Source organism: Henckelia pumila, chromosome 1 (assembly GCF_033568475.1).
Source record: "Henckelia pumila isolate YLH828 chromosome 1, ASM3356847v2, whole genome shotgun sequence".
Lineage (NCBI taxonomy): Eukaryota > Viridiplantae > Streptophyta > Magnoliopsida > Lamiales > Gesneriaceae > Henckelia > Henckelia pumila.
Window position 1 is genome coordinate 170809334 of NC_133120.1, and position 20406 is coordinate 170829739.

General features: G+C 36.2%; 2 protein-coding genes across 2 annotated transcripts; one reads left to right on the forward strand and one right to left on the reverse strand.

The window, feature by feature from the left end:
- Positions 1-1360: 1360 nt before the first annotated feature.
- LOC140874204 (FHA domain-containing protein At4g14490-like) lies at positions 1361-3519 on the forward strand. The gene is made up of 2 exons (XM_073277485.1): positions 1361-2775; positions 3257-3519. Exon 1 carries the CDS (start codon positions 1421-1423, stop codon positions 2744-2746), a length of 1326 nt encoding a protein of 441 aa, XP_073133586.1. The 5' UTR covers positions 1361-1420; the 3' UTR covers positions 2747-2775; positions 3257-3519.
- Positions 3520-3610: 91 nt separating this feature from the next.
- Positions 3611-6791, reverse strand: LOC140874205 (uncharacterized). Its single transcript, XM_073277487.1, has 4 exons — positions 6518-6791; positions 5718-5882; positions 4745-5229; positions 3611-3998 (listed from the first exon to the last, which is right to left on the reverse strand). The coding sequence occupies exons 1-4, from the start codon at positions 6789-6791 to the stop codon at positions 3627-3629; spliced, it is 1296 nt and encodes a 431-aa protein (XP_073133588.1). The 3' UTR covers positions 3611-3626.
- Between the last annotated feature and the right edge of the window lie 13615 nt (positions 6792-20406).

Sequence of the window (20406 nt, forward strand, 5' to 3'; positions counted from 1 at the left end):
TATATGTGTTATGATTGTATCTTTCAGATTTGAAGAGTTCAGAATCGAGATAAACGAAGGTATAATGACGACATCACGAAGTAGGGACTTTGAAACTCAAGAACGACTAATCTTGAGTTGGCCCGCAAAAACCACATACTTGTTTATGTTTTTGATTTGATTGTGATGTTGTCGATCCATCTCAGGTAGTGGATCTTTATATTCGAGTTGATATGATGCTATATTGAATCGATTCTATGCCAAGGTTGCGGTTAACCTTATTTGCGAGTCGTTTACGAACTCGTTAGATGGATATCCATGTCAAGATCGTTTACGAATCTTGATGGCACGAAGTTATATGAATCAATTCTTATTCAAAGCGTTAATTTACTCTATTTGTTGAGTCGAGTTTTAAATAGAGTCGATACGATTTATTTAACGCTTTTTATATGTTGGTTATACTGAGAATGTTTCTCACCGGAGTTTATCCGGCTGTTGTCTTGTTTTGTATGTGTGCATGACAACAGAAGGGGCAGGAGCTAGTCATCGACGTCATTGATAGCTGGGAGAGAGTCTAGCACGTGAGGACTCGGGTTGTAGTTGATGTCTTGAATTTTAGAAGCATGAAACCTTATCCTAGTTGGTTTTTAACTACATGTATGAAGTTTGAAATAGTTGTTGTCATTTACCGATCTTTAGCGACTTGTTGATGTAATAAAATGTATGTTTAAATGCTTGAGATCTTGTTTATATGTATATGCATGATTTGAAACTTATATATCATGTTTTGGATCGAATTTGGTGATTGGAATTGATGGTGCACGGTTTTGACAGCACAAGAACTCCTCTGCAGATTTTTTGAATTTGGAGGCCGCTCGATCCGCAGAAGTTGACGGATCGAGCGAGCCTTGTAATTTTGCAAATAGAGATTTTAGTTTTTGGCTCGCTCGATACGCAGAAGTTGACGGATCGAGCGAGGCCAAATTATTTTTCCATCCGAGAGCTGAGCAATTGTGCTCGCTCGATCGGGTGTTTTTCACCGATCGAGCGAGACACTAATTTTAAAAAAAAAAAAAAATTTTTTACTTGTCTCTTGGTTTTTTAATTGATGTTTAATGAATATTAATTGTTCATTAATTATCCTAAGATGAGATTAACAACCTGAGATCCCACGCACTCCCTTATATATGTAAATATATTAAAAGGTAAAAAAATAAATTTGGTTGTGCAGGGAGTTAAAACTATGTTTTGGTGATCGTCGTGTATCAATTATCAAATATCCACCACAGGGATGTCTTAAAGCGAGTAAACAAAAAAATATATATATATATTATTTGGGTTAAAAAATGTTAAATTTAATTGAAGGGGTTTATATATAAATTACTCCACACGTTGGGAGATTTCAGTTCAAACCCTGAAAAAGCCATCTTCCCTCTCACAAATGGCTCCACGGAGATCAGCAGCCGCTCAGCAGGAAGATCTATGCCCGAATCTGAAGCTGATAATGAAGAAGGGCCCGTTGTCGGGCCAAGCCATCACCTTCAAGCCCGACACCAGTGTCCGAATCGGCCGAATTGTTCGGGGCAACACTCTGTCCATCAAAGACCCGGGCATTTCCTCCAAGCACCTGCTGATTCAGCTCGAACCGGGTTCGGATTCGGGCCGTCGCCGTTGGACTGTGACGGACCTCGGGACTTCGAACGGCACCGTGTTGAACGGCGCTCAGGTACGGCCTTCTGAACCGGCTGTTCTTTCTGATTGTGACGTGGTGAAGATTGGGGAGTCGACGATGATAATAGTGAAATTTGAGAATGATGGGAGTGAGAGTGAGGGTGATGGTGGAAATGGGAGGAGAAATCTGAGGCGGCGCGGGAAGAATCAAGCTGTGGAATTGCAGGTGATCGACGAGGTTACGGAATTTGGGTTAGAGGTTGATATTTCGGGAAGTCGATATAATTTGAGGGCTAAACGTGCAAATGGAACAGATGGGGTTTTGGGAAATGAGATTTCGAAATTAGGAGAAGCAAAAATTGTTGGAAGGAGGACACGAGGATCAAAAGCTAAGGTGGTGTTAAATGGGGATGATGAAGTTGAGGAGGAAATGGAGAATTTGGGGAAGTTGAGTTTGAAAAGTGATCAAATTTCAAGCAAGAAAGGGAATTTGGAGGATTTGGAAACTATTACCCATGAGTTTGATCCTGAAGTAGTTGAACTTGAAGGGAAGACTAGGCGTTCGAGGATGACTGATAATGTTTTGGATGATTTGAAAGGAATTAAGAGTGCCGGACAGCGTGTGAGCATGATGAGGCGGACTAGGAGTTCAAAGATGGAAGAAAGTTTGGGTGAAATTGGAGTGGATTCTGTTGTCAATGATGGTAAAAGGAGGCAAAAAGGTACTAGAGGGAAGCACGGCTTACCCGTTGAAGCAACTGTTCTAGAGGTAGAGACGGAGGAAGAACCGAAGTTGGAGCATGAAATCTGTGAAGAAAATAAGGGTGGATTTGAAATTCGGGTGGATGAATTGGTGGATGAGAGTATAAAGTCCGGTGCTGGATGCATGTCTAGGGTGAAAGAATGTGATGTTGGCAGTGAGAAGACAGTTGTGGATTTGGAGAAAATGACACTCTGGGAATGTTTTGATTTCCTGGAAGTTCATCTTCCAAAACAGATTGTTGATGCTACAGAAGAGATGATTTCTGGGATGGAACAAAATGTTCGAAAATTAAACGAGTTTATGTTACTGAAGAAGGATAAGGATGAGGGATAAATTACTCATGGATTTGCCAGAGGATTGAGGTAAAGAATTTTTGCTTTTTTGCAAACTGAGCATTGTACTGATTTAATGCTTTGTGATAGATACAAGAGGGTTGAAAATTTTGGATATTAGCAGCTCAATGTCATGTTTATGATATTAAGAGATTGTTTTCAATCACTAAAATAAATGATTCTTAGCTTTTGGCTTAGAAAAATCATTTTGTGTGTTTCTTAAACCTAGATTATGTGTTAGCTTATGTTTAACTTAATTGAAATCCAAAAGCTAGTCATGTGGTGATTATGATTTTTCAAAAATGATTCTAATAATAAGGTCATTGTTAAAATCACTTTAATCACTTATTTATCAAACACTATCAAACTTTGATTTTTAGATTTTCACATTTGTTTCCAAACACTACCAACTTTTGATTTTTCTTAACTTTTTTATAATCTATAAATTAATCACTTTTACAAAAGCACAATCTATTGCAAACACTCCCTAAATTATTGTACCATTTTGCAGCTATTACCAGGGGTGGACCAAGCTAGCTGTAATGAGGCGAGTTTTTGTATATTATTGGATTCATTATGAAATATATGTCAATCATGATTCTCGTAGATCATATCCCATGTCTTTGCTTGTGAAGTCTAGAGTTTTCTCATAATTAGATATAGAGCTTGGTTTTAAAATCAAGCCATGTTTTATTATGGAGAGTGAACACTGTAAATTAATTAGTGCATCTTTCTCTCGGTTAATGAGAGCCTAATGGTAAAAATAATACAACTCGATATATCTGTTAACACATCACAGGACTCTCGGTTAATGAGATCCTAATGGTAAAAATAATACAACTCGATATATCTGTTAACGCATCACAGGACTCGCAACTTGCTTACTGGAATACAGAAACTTGTCCACTCCAACTACAACTAGCAACAGCATTAGGCATTGTGGGATGAAACACAACATCCACACATGCTTGCTCGTAAGCCTTAATCTTTTTGAGAAGTTTGGAGGTTTTCGAGTCGTAGAAGTACATACATCCATCAGATGAGCCAGAAGCAACTATCCCTCCATCTAAGCTGAAATTGCATTTGATGGGGAAACCAAATACACCATGACTTTCATATCTCTTGTACTTGTCGAGTTTGAATGGCGGCTGGGATGAGAATATTGCAATATAGTTTCCATTGGATTGAGAAATAAAATATGGCTCAAAAGGATGACATCTTATACTGGGGCATGTGTATGCTTCTGTGTAGACCTGAAATGTGCAGAAGAGGGTTATGATATGCAGAGCCTGGAAAATACAGAACATTTCAGAGATGGACAAAAAAAAATCAGAAGAAATACACAAAAGAAGCCACGAACCTCTGAGCATGTATGTCAATGCAACAAAGAAGAAACATTTTATTGTTGCGTAGATTCACTATAGCCAGGTTAGATATAAAAATATATCACGGGCGAATTTTATTTTTTCAATTTGAGATGCACAACACCCATGTCTCATCCGGGAGAGAGATGAGAGGGAAGGGACTCCCATGGGATTAAATGGATAAACAATGAATTTGTCCTGATTTCACATCGATTTTTTCACGATAACTTGTGAAGTGACATATAAGTGGTTTTAGTAGGCCATCCACCTAAAAAACTAGTCTTTGGGCTTGGGCTCCCCTATTGAACTAATATCTAAAAAATTGATGCTCACGTTGTAGGTTGAATTAAGATTCGTGTCAAACATTGGTAAGGGAGTGAAAACTGTCAAAAATAAAAAGAAAAGAAAAGACTACAATACACCAGAAATTATGACCACCACCACAAATGAGGCAAAAATGGAAGCATGAGAAAGCTCTAATGGTCTGGAGCCAAGCGATAAACCTTCTATCAGAGCAAATATTCCTTGGTAGATCCATCATCCATGCATTGTACTTACGTGAATAAATTACCATTTTGTATGCAATAATTTAACAATGACCAAGTACCAGCACAAACAAAAATAAATTTTTTTACCTGATTAGATAATGGAATTTCTCGTGAAACGTCCCAAACAATAATTGCATTTTCACTAAGATTGCTTTTGGACACATCGCTCGAGGTGATAACTTGCTTGCCATCAATAGTGAATTCTACATCAAGAATGGGACCAAGACTTCGCACATATTTGTGTACCACCTTGCCAGCCCTGATATCCCATAATTTAAGCTGGCCTTTCGATCCCCCGGAGAGAAAAAGGTTGCAATTGCTTGGGAAAAATTTAACAACTTCTACAAATTGATCCTCCTTTAAAATCTGAAGCTCAATTCCCTTTTCTACATCAATCAACCTTGATGTGCAGTCATAACCACATGAGAGCACATATAATCCATCATCCGACCATTTCACATCTTTTACTGCTGCATGGTGGCAATTTAATATCCTGGCTCTTTTCTGATCTCGACTCCACACATTCCATATGCAGACAGTATGATCCATTCCGGCAGATGCAAGAAGGTGAGCTGAAAACTAAAATTATAGAACAGATCAGAAAGTCGCAGAATGATAAGATATGACAGCAGGACGGTACTGACAATCAAGAAGGTGAGATTTTCAACAGCCTCGATGATGTGTAAACACCACAAGTGGAAGAGAATTCTGCCTTTCCCATATGCAATTTGACCAAATGGTCTTCAAATGAAGCCACTTTAAGGGGGAAAAAACACTTCTTTTCTGCATCTCAAATCACAATACCACCAGGTCTTGATAATTAGAACCATGCTTTTAATTTTTGCCAATCCAATTCGTCCACAGATCTAACTCAATCACATAGCCACAAACAAGTAATTTATAAGAGGCACAACATAGACAAGGTACATGGGCTCAACAAAAACGCTTTGTAATAAAAGTTCCAATCAAACAAAAGAACTTTTCGAAAGGGGTGGAAGAGAACTATCGAGCAAATGCAACATTACCTCATAGTCATACATTAACCTCATTAATCACTTACCATGAGTTCTAGACCACTGCACTGCATTGACAGATTTGGCATGCCCACTGAGAGCTACAGAAACGGACTGAGGTGTTTGGGTGGAGCCTACTCTGACCTTCACATGACGTCTCAGTGTCATCAAAATATCATGGGGTAAGTCTGAATCTGAAAGGTTTCCTACAACTGACAGAAAAATAGAAAGTAGATTGGCCAAGGGCATTTATAATTAAAAGTTAAAACCAATAAAAATTTCAGGACAAGAAGTTAGAATATCAAGAAAGATGTTTGAAATCCGATCTCGCATTTACATCCATTCTACACAAACTTTAAATTTACTAACTCCAAATCCTTTTCCACATCACTCAGCATCATATGTTTGAATGTTCTCCTCACTAGTCTTTTGGTTATGCCATTGAGCTATCCTCTTAGGTTATATGATAACATTGTTATCATTGATATGACACGGACTAGATCTTTGATTGGGAAAGAGCTGATTTCAACTCCACATTGATAATGTGTCGATGAATTGATCACAAATTCAGACTAGATTAAACTCTTCTAGGAAAACCCCCAGACACAGGACACCGACACAATCCCATTCATATCACAACTTAAAAGAATGTTCATGAAGCTTGTTTTTTCCATTCACCTCCGATCCATCAGAGCAGCTGAAGCTAGTTGATTGTCATTTTACACCTTCTAAGTTAAATTTCACAGTATAACTTGTCAAAATAGTCTGTGCCAACCAAATTTCATCCATAGCAGGAAAAATCAACATAAAGAAAACCAGACAGAGAGAGAAGGGCAGTAGACCGCACCTGGTGACAAGCTGCGAGATAAAGGGTTCGTGTCAGGAAGTTTGGGAGCCGAATCAAGGGCAGCTCGCTGTCTTTTAGATATGTATCCTCCTGGAATCAGGGCTTCGGGAGCAGGCATAGGTAACTTAGTAGGGATGGCATGTGATGTTTCGATTCTGATCCGTTTAGGAAGAGGCTTTAACAGGTTTTCCTGCTCGAATCTTCCGGCGCCGCAGTCGGCGGCGGCGCCGCCGTCGTCGGAATCAGTTGCGTAAGTTTTGAAGAGAAGATCCATTTTAAAACCGTGGATTTACCCCTTTGGATTGGATTCTATATCTATTTATAGCGTGCGGCCTTTGGTGGGTCGGGTTAGAGGCCCAACTCAGACAATCGGGTTTTAGAAACAGGATTTTAAAACTTTACCCGGAAAATGTTCCTAGATAAAGAATGGTAGCCTAACGTAAAATATAAGGCTCTGCTTGGATTAGTGGATTTGGCTTGATTTGGATTTCAAATCCACAGCCCAAATCCACTACATTTCTTTGGCTAGCCCACGTATTTGAAATCTCAAATCTGTTTTATTTGGCCATTGATTTATATCTTAAAAATTAAGGGATTTGAATCCTTTCTTGGGTCGGCTCATTCGAAATCTTCTCCGCTCCGCTTGCTCTCTTTTCTCGTTTCTTCTTCCGACGGCGCCTCTCACCTCAGCTGTCCCCAAGCACGATGATGTTTACTATCTTTCTTGAACAAATATTCAAGATTTGTGGATTAATCAATTTAAGGCATTTTTAGGTTGGGAATTTGTGATCGTTTATTGTGTTTACCCGTATTCGTACATGTGAGAAGAAGATTTCGAAGGTAATAGTGCTGGACAAGTGGAAAGGAGGGGCACGGAACACCACTGAAGGTTCTGGCCGTAAGATCAACGAGAACAAGCTGCTCTCCAAGAAAAACAGGTTCCATTCTCTTTTCTTGGTACTTCTTGTTGATTTTCCTGTATAATTGTAATGTTATGGTCTTTGTATCTGAATTCAGTTAACTAAGGAATTTAATATTTGTAGTTGATGTAGTGCGTGTGTGAGCTAGGGGTCTTAGTTTCGATTGTGTCAATCGGGTATGGTGAGTAAGGCTTTGCCGCTAAAATCAAAAAATCTTCGCAGTTCATGTATATCTTTAAAAAGTTTGATGGTTCCTAAAACATATCTTGCTGAAGAAAGATGACTGTAAGTTTACATTTCTTGGACATGGTTGCTTTATGGTCATGGTTTTGGATGCAAAGTTTCAATCTTTTCTTCTCCTTGCTAGTCTTATGACGCTGATTGGTCCATGATTTTTATTCTGCTTTATTCCAATCTTTCAGCAAACTGTGGATCGGATAAAAGTCAGTGTTCTTTTCTGTCGACGAATTTGTGATTCTTAGGATCATGTCATGGACATGCAGTGCTGCAGCCGCATGCTGCATTTATTTTATACAACTATATGGTTTTTCTTATCTGTTGATCACATAATAATCTGGTTAGTTGATGGAATAAAAACTCCCCAATATTTTTATTTGACTCCTACTGGAAGTTTTTGATTGAGGCTTTGGTGATGGGTCATTGTTTTGAATAGAGTTGTCAAATGGAATGTGTCTAGAGAGAATTTGTCAATCTCATATCTCATTCTTCGGCAATTATATTAATCACCAGTGAACAGAGCATGCCATGCATTGTAGACTGTGGTATGTTATTCCAACTGCTGCATGCAACAGATCGATTATAACCACAAGCAAAACTTAACCAGATATGGTAGACGTCATACTCAATATTTTAGGTACTTTGGGATTGAGTTGAGCTTCAAAGTCGAATCATTCTTTTCACTCAGCTTATTGTTGGAGTATGGTGGTAAACTTGCTCGTCAAATTCCTGAGCTTGCTTTTATAAATTTATGATATTTGGATTATATTCTTAAATAACCCTCGTGAGGTTTGGTCTGATAGATATGAAGTACGGATTTGTCAATTAAAAGAATGTAAACTGATATTATCTGATGTTCAAAACTTAAATAAGATATATCTCACGGGACCATACATTTTATGTGCGAAACTTAAATAAGATTATGCAGCGGTCACATAACCATTTCATTGGAATAGCTATGTTGTTCTTGTTTGACTGAGTACCACTTGGTTGTTTTGGTAGGAATTAGGTGATAGGTGATTTTTATGCTACGCCGAGTAAGATATATTTCATGGGAGCTAATTTCCATTGGATGATACAATTGATATACATTTGGCCTGAGCCATTCATTGATGTTTATGGATATGTGAAACTTGATTGATATAAGTTAATATCAATATTATATCCAGTTGAGATAGTAATATAATTTTTATGCATTAAAGCTATTTTATTTTATTATCAAAGTTTATATTGTTTTTTTAAATTTAGGATAAATGGATCTTGTTGAAAAATATGAAAAGAACGATGAAGAGACATAATTATTTTATTAGTAAATGTTCTTATGATAATTATTGGAACTTGGCATCGTCAAAGATATATGATCAAATATCTGTCAACGAGTGATAATCATATAAGGGCTTATCAAAGGTCAATTTGGATGAAATGTTTAAGTCATGATCCTACTTGTATGAGCCAGTTGTATATAAACATTAGAGTATTTAATAGGTTATGCCATATATTGCGTTGTGAAAGAGATTTAAATTTGATAAGTGCATTTTGTGTGCATTTTTTCGTGATAGGTTTATGTCTATTTTGTGTGCTTTCATATTATTTTTATGTGTTTTTATGTTTTTTAGTGCAAGCTTGTGTATTTCACTTCTCGGGTTAATTTTGTAGGAAAATGAATTGTTGAAGAGTGAATTACGGAGCAGTTTTGTTCAAAAAATCAAATTTAATTTTAGATAGATCAAAATTTGATCTTTACCGTTCAGAATGAATTTCAAGATGTTTTAAAGCTTCTGTCTAAATTTTAGCTCGATCCGACGGCTAGACATTGAGGTATGAATTTTTCAAAATCGTCACTCGCAGCAAAAATTTTGTGTTGCGCGCGCGAGTTGCTGGTTCAGAATTCTGTTTTTTTGTTCTGCGCGCGCGAGACTTCTTCCACGCATGCGCGCGAGTTCTGGCGTCAGATTTATACGAAAAGTCCTTGTATTGGAAGGAAATTAATTGGTATGGGTTTCGGACCATATAAATAGAAGATATAACATATTTTTTAGGGTTCCGAAGTTCCAGAAGGCAGAGAGATTGCACAAGAGAGAAGGCGGCTGCTGTAGGCTTGGGAGAGAAGATTTTTTTTCTTTCTTTTTTTCTTTTTTCTTAATTTTTGTTTAATTATTGTTTTCAATTATTGAGTAGTTTATTTTCAACCAAGACGGCGTGATTGGGCCGAACAAATTCATGTAGAAAACTTGGATGTTTGTTTGGTATTTTCAGAGTTGATTTTATTTTATTGATTGTCATATTTATATTTTTCTTGTGAATAGTCTGATCAACTGTTTGCTTGCATGTTAATTTATTCCAAGTCAACAGAGGAGGGATTGATTTTGATCACTCTGATAATCAACATATTGTAAAATCGACTAGAAATAGAATTCAATTTCAGTGTCCGGTTTGGGTGTAAACTGAATTTTCATAAATATTTAATGCATTCAAATTTGATTAGAATTATGAAAGATTAGTTCATAAATATTTGAATAGGTTTGATTGTTCTAGAAATAGTCCTTTGAACAAATTAGGAGAATTTCCGTGAATTAAAATTAAATCTGAGTCCTGAATCGACTACATGTTACATGATTTGTTCGGTACCTACGTGTGTCTTGTTTGTCTTTGTTTTAATTATTTTTATCTTTAGTTATTTTTATTTTTATTTCTTAATCAGTTTTTATTTTATATTCTTATTTTATTTAATTCAAAATCCTTTCTATTATTTTGTCTAGATTAAGTAAAATAATTAAATCTTGAGAATTGACAACAGTTCTTGTGGGATCGATACTTGTACTCTCAGTCCACTTTACTATTACTTGACTTGGTACGTTTGCCAGTAGATTCATATCACACCGATTTAGCCAGTCAAATTTTTGGCGCCGTTGCCGGGGACTGTTCAGTTAATATTAGAATAGATTATTTGCTTGAGACAAGACTTTTTTTTTCTTGCATTTTTTTATTTTTAATTATTAATTATATTATTTTTTCTTACTTGTGAGGTACTTGGAGATGGATCATCGACATGTGCTCACAAGGTTTGGCCAACAATACTCAGAGCCATTCTATGCTGTTTGGGGAAGATTCAATGAATTGGCGAACAATTTTCGATGTCTTCAGTTTTCGAGCTACACCCTAACTCAGATTTTTAATGGTGGTTTGGATGTGATAACAAGGCGTTGGGTAGATGATGGAGCTTTTGCAACTGGCAGTCACTTGTTCAACAGAGATGAAAACAGTGCGATGCACTTGTTAAATGACATGACAGATTTTGACTACCATTGGCATTGTGATCCTTCACTGCAGGGTCCCAGATATCAACTCTAAAAATTTTGCGAACCAACCACCTGAGCATCAAGAAGAGTGTATAGGGCGTTCTAAGGATCATGTGGCTCAGTTGGAGAACATTATGTGACAACAGACAGAGATAAATCAGTTCTTCGGAAGCCGCATAACACCTTTGAGTATTTTGGATGAACAGATTGCGCTTCTTAGAGAACCTATTTCTGAAATCTGCCAAGAGAATGAAGAATTGAGCCAGATCAAGAAGAACTATCAATTGAGGAATCATCTTATGATGATGAGCCAACAGTGAAATTGGAGGAGGAAGACACATACAAGGCTACAGATTTTACCTCGTCAATGGTCGTTCCATGTACACCGTTAGAAGATTTTTTTTTGCCATTGACACCACCTCCAACATATTCCATTCTCTATGAGCTTCAGCCTAGATTCGGAGTCTTCTTACAAAAGAAAAAGTTCATGCCGAGTGTTGTTGGACCGACGAGCTTCCCATACATAGCTTGAGGGCGTACACAATCAAGACCCATACCTAGAGTCGTATGATTCTTACTATGGGCGGCAGCCGCACTTTTATGGTTGCTACTGCATAGTCGGGCATTAGACTATAAATTTAGCACTGACTGGGAGGCAACCCAGTGTTCTTTCCCTTGTTTTTTATTTTATTTTATTTTTGGTTTTTGTTTTTTATTTAATTTTTACTTCTTTCCCATTCCAGTTTGCCGAGCCTGCCGATATACACAGTCTGCTGCTGCTGTCCCAGCTGATACTGTCAAGAAGGAAGAGGATGAATCGAAAACCAGGGGAGTGTTATTATCTTTTTCATTTTGTTTTTGTTCTTCTTGCATTTGTGTGTTTGTTATGCATTTTGTTAATTGTTTCTGAAGCATTGAGGGCAATGCTTTGGATAAGTATGTGGGGTAGATTAGTTTTGTTTGTTTTGTTGCTTTGCATTCATATGGTTTAGTTTATTGCATATAGTTCGTAATCATGCATCTCATTATGTTATGTGTTTGTGTTGTGTGAATAAGTAGAATGATGAATGTTAGCCGATGATGATAGAGTTGAAAAAAATATTTTTTTTTAAAATGTTGTTTTTGATTGAACATGAGAAACTGTTAGTTGACTCGTGAATCATTTTTAAGCACGCATGTTAGAATAGTGTAGTGTAGCGATGCAATTGATGAAATTTGTGTTTGTTTGACCATTGCACGACAATAGATGTTTGTTGATCATGATAGTGTCTGTGGAGTCTTAATGATTGTTAGACATTGCAAGTGTGATCTTGGGTGTACCTTTAAAAAATTGTTTTTTTAAAAAACTTTTTGTTGAACTTAAGTTAACTCCATCCGGGTTACGATCAGAGATTGAAATCCTAATCTCTTGTTCTTGACTAAGTATGGGGATTCCATGGGGTTAATAATTTTGAAATTTTAAAATAATAATTTCATCCGGGCTTGGACAATGATTGAAATCCTAATCTTTGTTTCATAGCTAAGTTTGCGGGTTAAATGAGATTGATGCTTCATCCGGGCTATAGACAAGGGGATTGAAATTCGAATCATATCTTAGTTATAGCTAAGTTTATGGGTAATTATTGGGGCTTAATAAAATATCGGGCGCAAAATCCGGAGGTACGTAATTAATCTCAAGAAAGTGCATGTTTTTGTTTGGGATTATTGAGATGACGGAGTGCTGGATTGTGACACTTACACTGATTTTTCATAATTCGCTAAGCATTCTTAGGACAGATTCTTTTGAAGTTGCAAGAAACTGGAATGAAATGACACACTCACGTTTACATTAAACTGACAGTGTATTGTGAACAATCAGAATTTTTTGTGGTTTTTAGTTGTTGAAGTTGAAACTTATCGGAGGCTATGTTATTCACAATTCATTCTTACTCATGTCGTTGTTTGCATATTGTTTTTGGTATGTCTTGCTCGAGGGCGAGCAAGGTTTAAGTATGGGGGTATTGATGTAACATCCCAAAATTTATTACCGAATTAATTGGCAATTAAAATAATTATTGAGTGAATAAAACAATTATTGTGGTCAACTGAGTTACAGAGTGTATTTATAAAATACACGTGTCAATTAGTCAATGAGTTTGACTATTTCTGGATCTCTGGTAATATTGACATTTTTGAGATAATTATTGAGATATTGGAATTAAAATAATTATTTATGTGAGATAACTTAATTTGGAAAAAATAATCAGTTTGGGTCACTGGTCAAAGCCTAAGATTGACTCAATTTATTTATTGAGGGATTTACTATTCTAGTTGACAAGTCAAAGTTCGCTATTTCAGATAATTGTAAAAATATGTTAAATTACACATTGGAGTAAAATAACACAAGAACATTGAAATGGATCAGTCCGGGTCATTTTAGGACCAATTTTTATAATATTAAGTGGTACACCCTCTCTCACGCACTAAACCCCTAAAACACATACTAAACCCTAACGCCCATTCACGCCTCTCCCGTTGCCGGCCGCCAGCCGCCGCCTTTTGCCATCAATTGACCCTCCCATATTGTAGCACTCGTCGAGACGGTCACAACCATACCAAGAATCGTGAGTTTTGACGTCCGTTCGGGTCGGATCGAGGCAAAATCGTGGCTGCCTTTGTTCTTCATCTTCCTCGCGCATTTTGATCGGATTTTTGCTCCATTGGGTTGGTTTTTGAGATTCTAGATGGTAGTAGGTGATGTGTAGAATATTTCCTAAGTTTGTAGTAGCTTTTTCCGTCGAGAATGGTGCAGATCGGAGCTCGGGAAGCTCACGCCGCCGCCACCTATTTTTTGCGGATTCCAGCCGCCACGGTTGTCCATTCCGGCCGTGGCCTAGTCCGTTAGAATTGTCTCATCGAGCTCTACAAGCCTGCCAAATTTCATAATTTTTGGACGAAGTTCGGATCGCCGCCGCCGTGCCGCCGCATCGCCGCCATCTTCCCCATTTTCCGGCGACCTCCGACGTGTTAACCATTTTTGATCATCTCGACGTGATAGATCCGAATATCCAAGTTTCGAGTTATGATTTGAAGTCTTTAAGCAGTGAGAACGGAATAAAGTTCGGAAGTTTTTGGTCAAAGTTTGACCAGAGTTGACCAGGTTTGACTTTTGACCATTGTGTGATTTTTCGCAGATCGGAAGCTAATTGAGGATAATTAGAGGCAGAAATCAGCAGTTTAGGAATTTGAGCTTCCAAAATTGGATAATTATGAGATTTCCGAGCCTCGATATGTGCAACCGCAACCGTATAAGTTTTTCGTACGTTTTAAACGCAAAGACATGTTATACCCTTCCTTGCTCACACCGTTTAGATCAGTATATTCACTGTTTTGGTTATTAAATTGTGTTGTTGCATTTATATGTTGATATAATAGCTCAAATTTTAACTCATGCATTATTCACGTTTTTATGTATTGTGGATGATTTTTCTGCCATGGCTAGGTCTTAGTTGTTGTTCAATGGTTGATGGTTGGATTAGGTCCCTTGGGTGTTGGTTTAAGATGTCCTAAACTAGTGTCGGCTAGGTGAACAGTTGGATGGTTGTAAGAGTGGTTTATCTAGCGGGCAGCTCAGGCAGGGCTCGGGCGAGTGGGTTGTCCGGGTCGGGTAAAGTGTATTAGGGTCATATGTTATGGTTTGGTTCCGGATTATTTTATTTTGGGCCGGGTAATTTATTTAAGAGTCTAAGTGTTTAGTTTATTCATTGGATCAATTTTGTTATTGAGCCTAAGATTTTTATTGGACTTAATTTATTTATTGGGTCTAAGATGTTTATTGGGCTTGAGTTGTTTATTTGAGCTAAAATGTTATTTGGGCTTGCATGAATTGATTTAGTTATTAATTCAAGCTTATTGGGCTTAAGATAGTTATTGGGGGCTTAATTTATTAATTGGGCTAAATTCGTTAATGGGCCTAAGTTGTTTAATTTATTTGGTTGAGCTAAGTTCTAAGTTGGGTTAAGTATTTTAATTGGGCAAATCTTAGTTTAATTGGATCAATTTAAGTGTGATTGAGCTAGTCTAAGTATTATTGGGTCAGTTTAAGTGTTAATGAGTCAATCTAAGTGTTATCGGACGAAACTAAGTTTAAGAGTTTTAGTTAAGGGGCAGCAACTCGAACTAGCCAGTGGCAAATAAAATAGTCTGTAAATATATATTTAATGGATGTATATGTATATTTTGATATAAGTATGATTTTTATGAAAATAGATTAAATATATTTTTACGGGCAGAATTTTATGTAAAATGATATTTTTAAGTTCATGATTCATGCATGTATTTTTATGTTAATATTATGGACATGTAAAGTAAATATTTTTAGGAAGTTGAGGTGATTTGTGGCACTTACGTTTATGGGTCCACGGATCCCCAAAGGTTGGGTGAAGTGACACTCATCTTTATGGGCCTACGGATCCCCAAAGGTTGGGTGAAGGGGCATAAGAGGCGTAGGAAAGCCCCAAAGGTTGGGTGGATCTCGCCGCCACGTACGTTAGTTTATAGATTGATCAATCGCTTATGTTTATCGTCACACTTAACTGATATGACCCACATGATATGATTTTTATGTTTATGACATGCCAATGCTTATGTTATGTATTATATTACGTATTATATTATGATTTAGATTACGACGCAGTTTTTGCATACGATTTTACGATCATGCATGCATTAGAATCCTCAGGTTATTTTTATATAAGTTATGTGCTTGCATGTGGTTTTATTTAGTAGTACTCGTTATTAAAGGTAGAGCATGCTGGGCCTTTAGGCTCAGTAGATCTAAATGGTGTGCATGTGAGTTTTATGTTATTCAGGAGGTTGTGGTCCCGACTGGTGGTGAAGACCTCTGTGCATCCGTGACGAGCTAGCACACCCGTGACCTTCGCCAGCTCATGTTTCAGTTGATTTAGTTTATGATGAGATATTTTATGTATTGAGCTATTTTTCGCACATGTTTACTATTTTTCATTAGTTTGCATACTTTTGAGATTATAGTCGTTTCCATGGATTTTAACCTGTTCGAGTTTTTAAACTTTTAAGATGCAATCGATTTTTATTATGCATTAAATTTTATGAAAATCTATTATAAGTATAGATGCATATATGTATGGGCATATATGTAATATTTTAAAAAAATCCTTCGAGTTTGGGACGTTTCAGTTGATAAGTGCATTTTGTGTGCATTATTTCGTGATAGGTTTATGTTTATTTTGTGTGCTTTCATATTGTTTTTATGTGTTTTTATGTGTTTTAGTGCATGCTTGTGTATTTCACTCTTCGGGTTAATTATGTATGAAAATCAATTGTTAAAGAGTGAATTACGGAGCAGCTTTGTTCAAAAAATCAAATTTAATTTTAGATAGATTCAAATCCGATCTCTATTGTTCAGAATGCATTTCAAGATGTTTTAAAGCTGTTTTCTAAATTTTAGCTCGATCCGACAACTAGATCTAGAGATATGAATTTTTTAAAATCATCGCTCGCAGCAGAAATTTTGTGTTGCGCGCGCGCGAGTTGCTTGTTCAGAATTCTATTTTTTTGTTCTGCGCGCGCGAGGCTTCTTCCACGCGCGCGCGAGAGTTTTGGCGTCAGATTTATGCGAAAAGTCCTTGTATTGGAAGGAAATTAATTGGTATGGGTTCCGGACCATATAAATAGAAGATATAACATATTTTTTAGGGTTCCGAAGTTCCAGAAAGCAGAGAGATTGCACAAGGGAGAAGGCGGCTGCTGTAGGCTTGGGAGAGAAATTTTTTTTTCTTTCTTTTGTTCTTTTTTCTTAATTTTTGTTTAATTATTGTTTTCAATTATTGAATAGTTTGTTTTCAACCAAGACGGCGTGATTGGGCCGAACAAATTCATGTAGAAAACTTGGATGTTTGTTTGGGATTTTCAGAGTTGATTTTATTTTATTGATTGTCAGATTTATATTTTTCTTGTGAATAGTCTGATCAACTATTTGCTTGAATGTTAATTGATTCCAAGTCGACAGATGAGGGATTGAATTTGATCACTCTGATAATCAACATATTGTAAAACCGACTAGAAATAGAATTCGGTTTCAATGTGCGGTTTGGGTGTAAAATGAATTTTCATAAATATTTAATTCATTCAAATTTGATTAGAATTACGAAAGATTAGTTCATAAATATTTGAATAGGTTTGATTGTTCTAGAAATAGTCCTTTGAACAAATTAGGAGAATTCTCGTGAATTAAGATTAAATCTGAGTCCTGAATCGACTACATGTTACATGATTTTTTTGGTACCTACGTGTGTCTTGGTTGTTTGTGTTTTAATTATTTTAATCTTTAGTTATTTTTATTCTTATTTCTTAATCAGTTTTTATTTTATATTCTTATTTTATTTAATTAATAATCCTTTCTATTATTTTGTTTAGATTAAGTAAAATAATTAAATCTTGAGAATTGACAACAGTTCCTGCGGGATCGAAATTTGGACTCTCAGTCCACTTTACTATTACTTGACCTGGTACGCTTGCCAGTAGATTCATATCACACCGATTTAGCCGGTCAAAATGTTACAAAAAATGTAACATTCGAAGAAATCATGGCTTCTTTTTTACATATTATAGGACATGATAAAAAAATATAGTATTATTAAATCCATATTTGGACGCTCTGGAGAAACTGTTAGCAGACAATTTCATATAGTTTTGCATGCGATCTTGAAAATAGGAAAGCTTTATATTAAGCAACAATCAAGTGGAATTCGTCACGAAAGAGATCTTGACAAGTGGAAATGGTTCCCGGTAAATTTCAAAATAATTATAAATATTTTATGTATTTTTCCATATTTCTTTGAACTGATTAATGATAACTTTAGAATGCAGTGGGAGCTTTAGATGTAAAATTTATTAAACTCACACTTCCTGCTCAAGATCGGAGTCGATATAGGTGTAGAAAAGGTGATTTGTGTACTAATGTCTTAGGAGCATGCGATGCTAACTTGAAATTTCTATATGTGATACCTGGATGGGATGGATCCACTTCAGATGCTCGAGTACTACGTGATGCAATGAGTAGACATAATGATTTAAAAGTTAATATCAGTAAGTTAAAAATGCTGAGTTGATCTAAGTTTCTTATTTCTTATTTTTATTTTTTAAATAAATATTTGCAATCTCTAACTTCATATTTTTTTATATTGTGTTTAGATGAATATTATCTTGTTGATGTTGGATATACAAATGGTCCTGGTTTTCTTGCACCTTTCAGAGCAACTCGTTATCATCTCAACGAGTGGAGAGGGAACACCCCAAGAAATTATGAAGAATTGTTCAATAATCTTCGACTCTCTTCCGCACAAAATGCAATTGAAAGGGGTTTTGGTTTGCTTAAAAAAAGATGGACAATTTTGCGCACGGCTTGATTTTATGTTCTAAAAACACAAATTAGAATCATCAATGCCTGTTTAATTTTACATAACTTTATCCGTGACGAGATGCCAGAAGATCCATTATTATATGAAGTGGACCGAGAATTAGGACAAGGGTAGTGACTGAAAATGATTAGGATGATCAAGAAGAACAAATAATGACAGTTCGAACAACAAGGGAATGAACAATGTTTCGAGAAACTTTGGCGATGCAAACGTATGAAGAATATCGAGATCGTCGAAGAATTTAGTTAATTGTTGGAATTTTATCATGTTTTTTTTCTAAAAACCGTTGTTTGAATTTATCTTACGAAAGTTACTAAATTTTGATTTTATTGTAGAGTTATTGCACGAAAAATATTTTTATATGTTATTAGTATGAATGAAAAATAAATTGAAGTTTAATATTATAATAAGTTCTATATTTGATTTTTTAGATTATAAAAACATAAATATTTTGTTTAAAGTTTATTTATGTAAATTTAGTATTTAATCCAATTAAAATAAATAAAGTTTAAATTTATATTATTTTAAATTGAACATGGTTATTTTGTAATCATAATACTAATTTTAATTTAAAAATATTTAAAAAATAAAGAATAAATAATAAACTTTTCTATTATTTTAAATTCTAAAATTTGTTAGCCAAGCAACATATTTCTAATCAATGGATTTAAAATTCCACTTTGAAATTCTATGTTATTCCAAGCAAGAGATTTAAGAAAAAAGGATTCAAATCTATGGATTTTCAAATTCATTTATTTGAAATACACTCTCAAATCCAAATTCACTAATCCAAGCACAGCCTAAGGAGATTCTCAAGAAGTTTGGCATGGAGAACTCAAAAGCATCATCTACACCTATGAGCACATCAGTCAGACTCGACAAGGATGAGAATGGTAAAACTGTAGATCAACAATCTTTTCGTAGCATGATACACTCCATACTTTATGCAACTTGTGAGACCTCGATTCTAAACATCTAATCTTGGGATTAAACAACACTAAGACAAACAATAACCAAAGGTTAAAGCAATTAAATTTTTTTTTTTTTTGAAAATAGTGCCTCGCTCGATCCGCATGATCTTGCGGATCGAGCGAGCAACTTATGCCAAAGCTACTGCCCGGAAAACCCAGCCCTCGCTCGATCCGCAAGATCTTGCAGATCGAGCGAGCCACAAAAATTTGAAACAGAGGACTGCACAGCTTTCCCTCGCTCGATCCGCAACATATTGCCGATCGAGCGGCGACAGAAACAGAGCCAAAAACAGTAGAATTCATGCTAGAAACTTGAGTCCAAAACACACAAAATAATATCATGCATTGCAATCACAAGTTCTCCAACTAATACATGAAGTACTGGAGTAATACAACCATTCCAAATATAGAATATGTGATGATAACATGTCGACAAGGCTCGCATAATCAATACAACAACAAAACGAAGTTCGATATCTAAACATGTTCCAATACAACTAGGTAGACATGCTGACACGACTTCTAAACCGAGTCTCACTACTAGCTCTCCCTCTTGTTGCTAACCAGGCCTTCGCTGACTTGGTCCTGCCCCACCTGTTGCCAAGTACACATACAAAACAAAGCAACAACCGGATAAACAGGTGAGAATGACATTCCCAGTAAAAACAACATAACAAGTAATGAATATACAACATGCTATCAAAACAACATATTCAAGTCGAAGCTAATGATATGCATGTCTTTAAAACCAGGATATCAATTATGATAAACAAGGGAGTGCTGCTCTGCTTTTGGGATCCCAAGGATGAGATCACGTAACGACTCACCGACTCTCCCAATCGAGGTGGTGCCACATATCCCACTCCTCTAAACTTTGAGCAACCATAATGAGTATGCTAGCACTAGGCGAAATACTACAACCTAGGCCACTCAATCATAGTTCCCAAACGTCTAAACAAAAAGGGCGGTTCTGCCCGCTGAAATCAAAGTAGGCTCAAGATGAATGCATGACAGAAACATAAA

Bases quoted from the DNA above. Each gene is read 5' to 3' on its own strand.
- LOC140874204 (XM_073277485.1), top strand. From the start codon at position 1,421: ATGGCTCCACGGAGATCAGCAGCCGCTCAGCAGGAAGATCTATGCCCG.
- LOC140874205 (XM_073277487.1), bottom strand. From the start codon at position 6,791: ATGGATCTTCTCTTCAAAACTTACGCAACTGATTCCGACGACGGCGGC. The intron at 5,883-6,517 runs GTGCGGTCTACT...TTTTTCTGTCAG, and splicing joins ATCTCGCAGCTTGTCACCAG to TTGTAGGAAACCTTTCAGAT. The intron at 5,230-5,717 runs GTAAGTGATTAA...TTTAGTTTTCAG, and splicing joins GCAGTGGTCTAGAACTCATG to CTCACCTTCTTGCATCTGCC.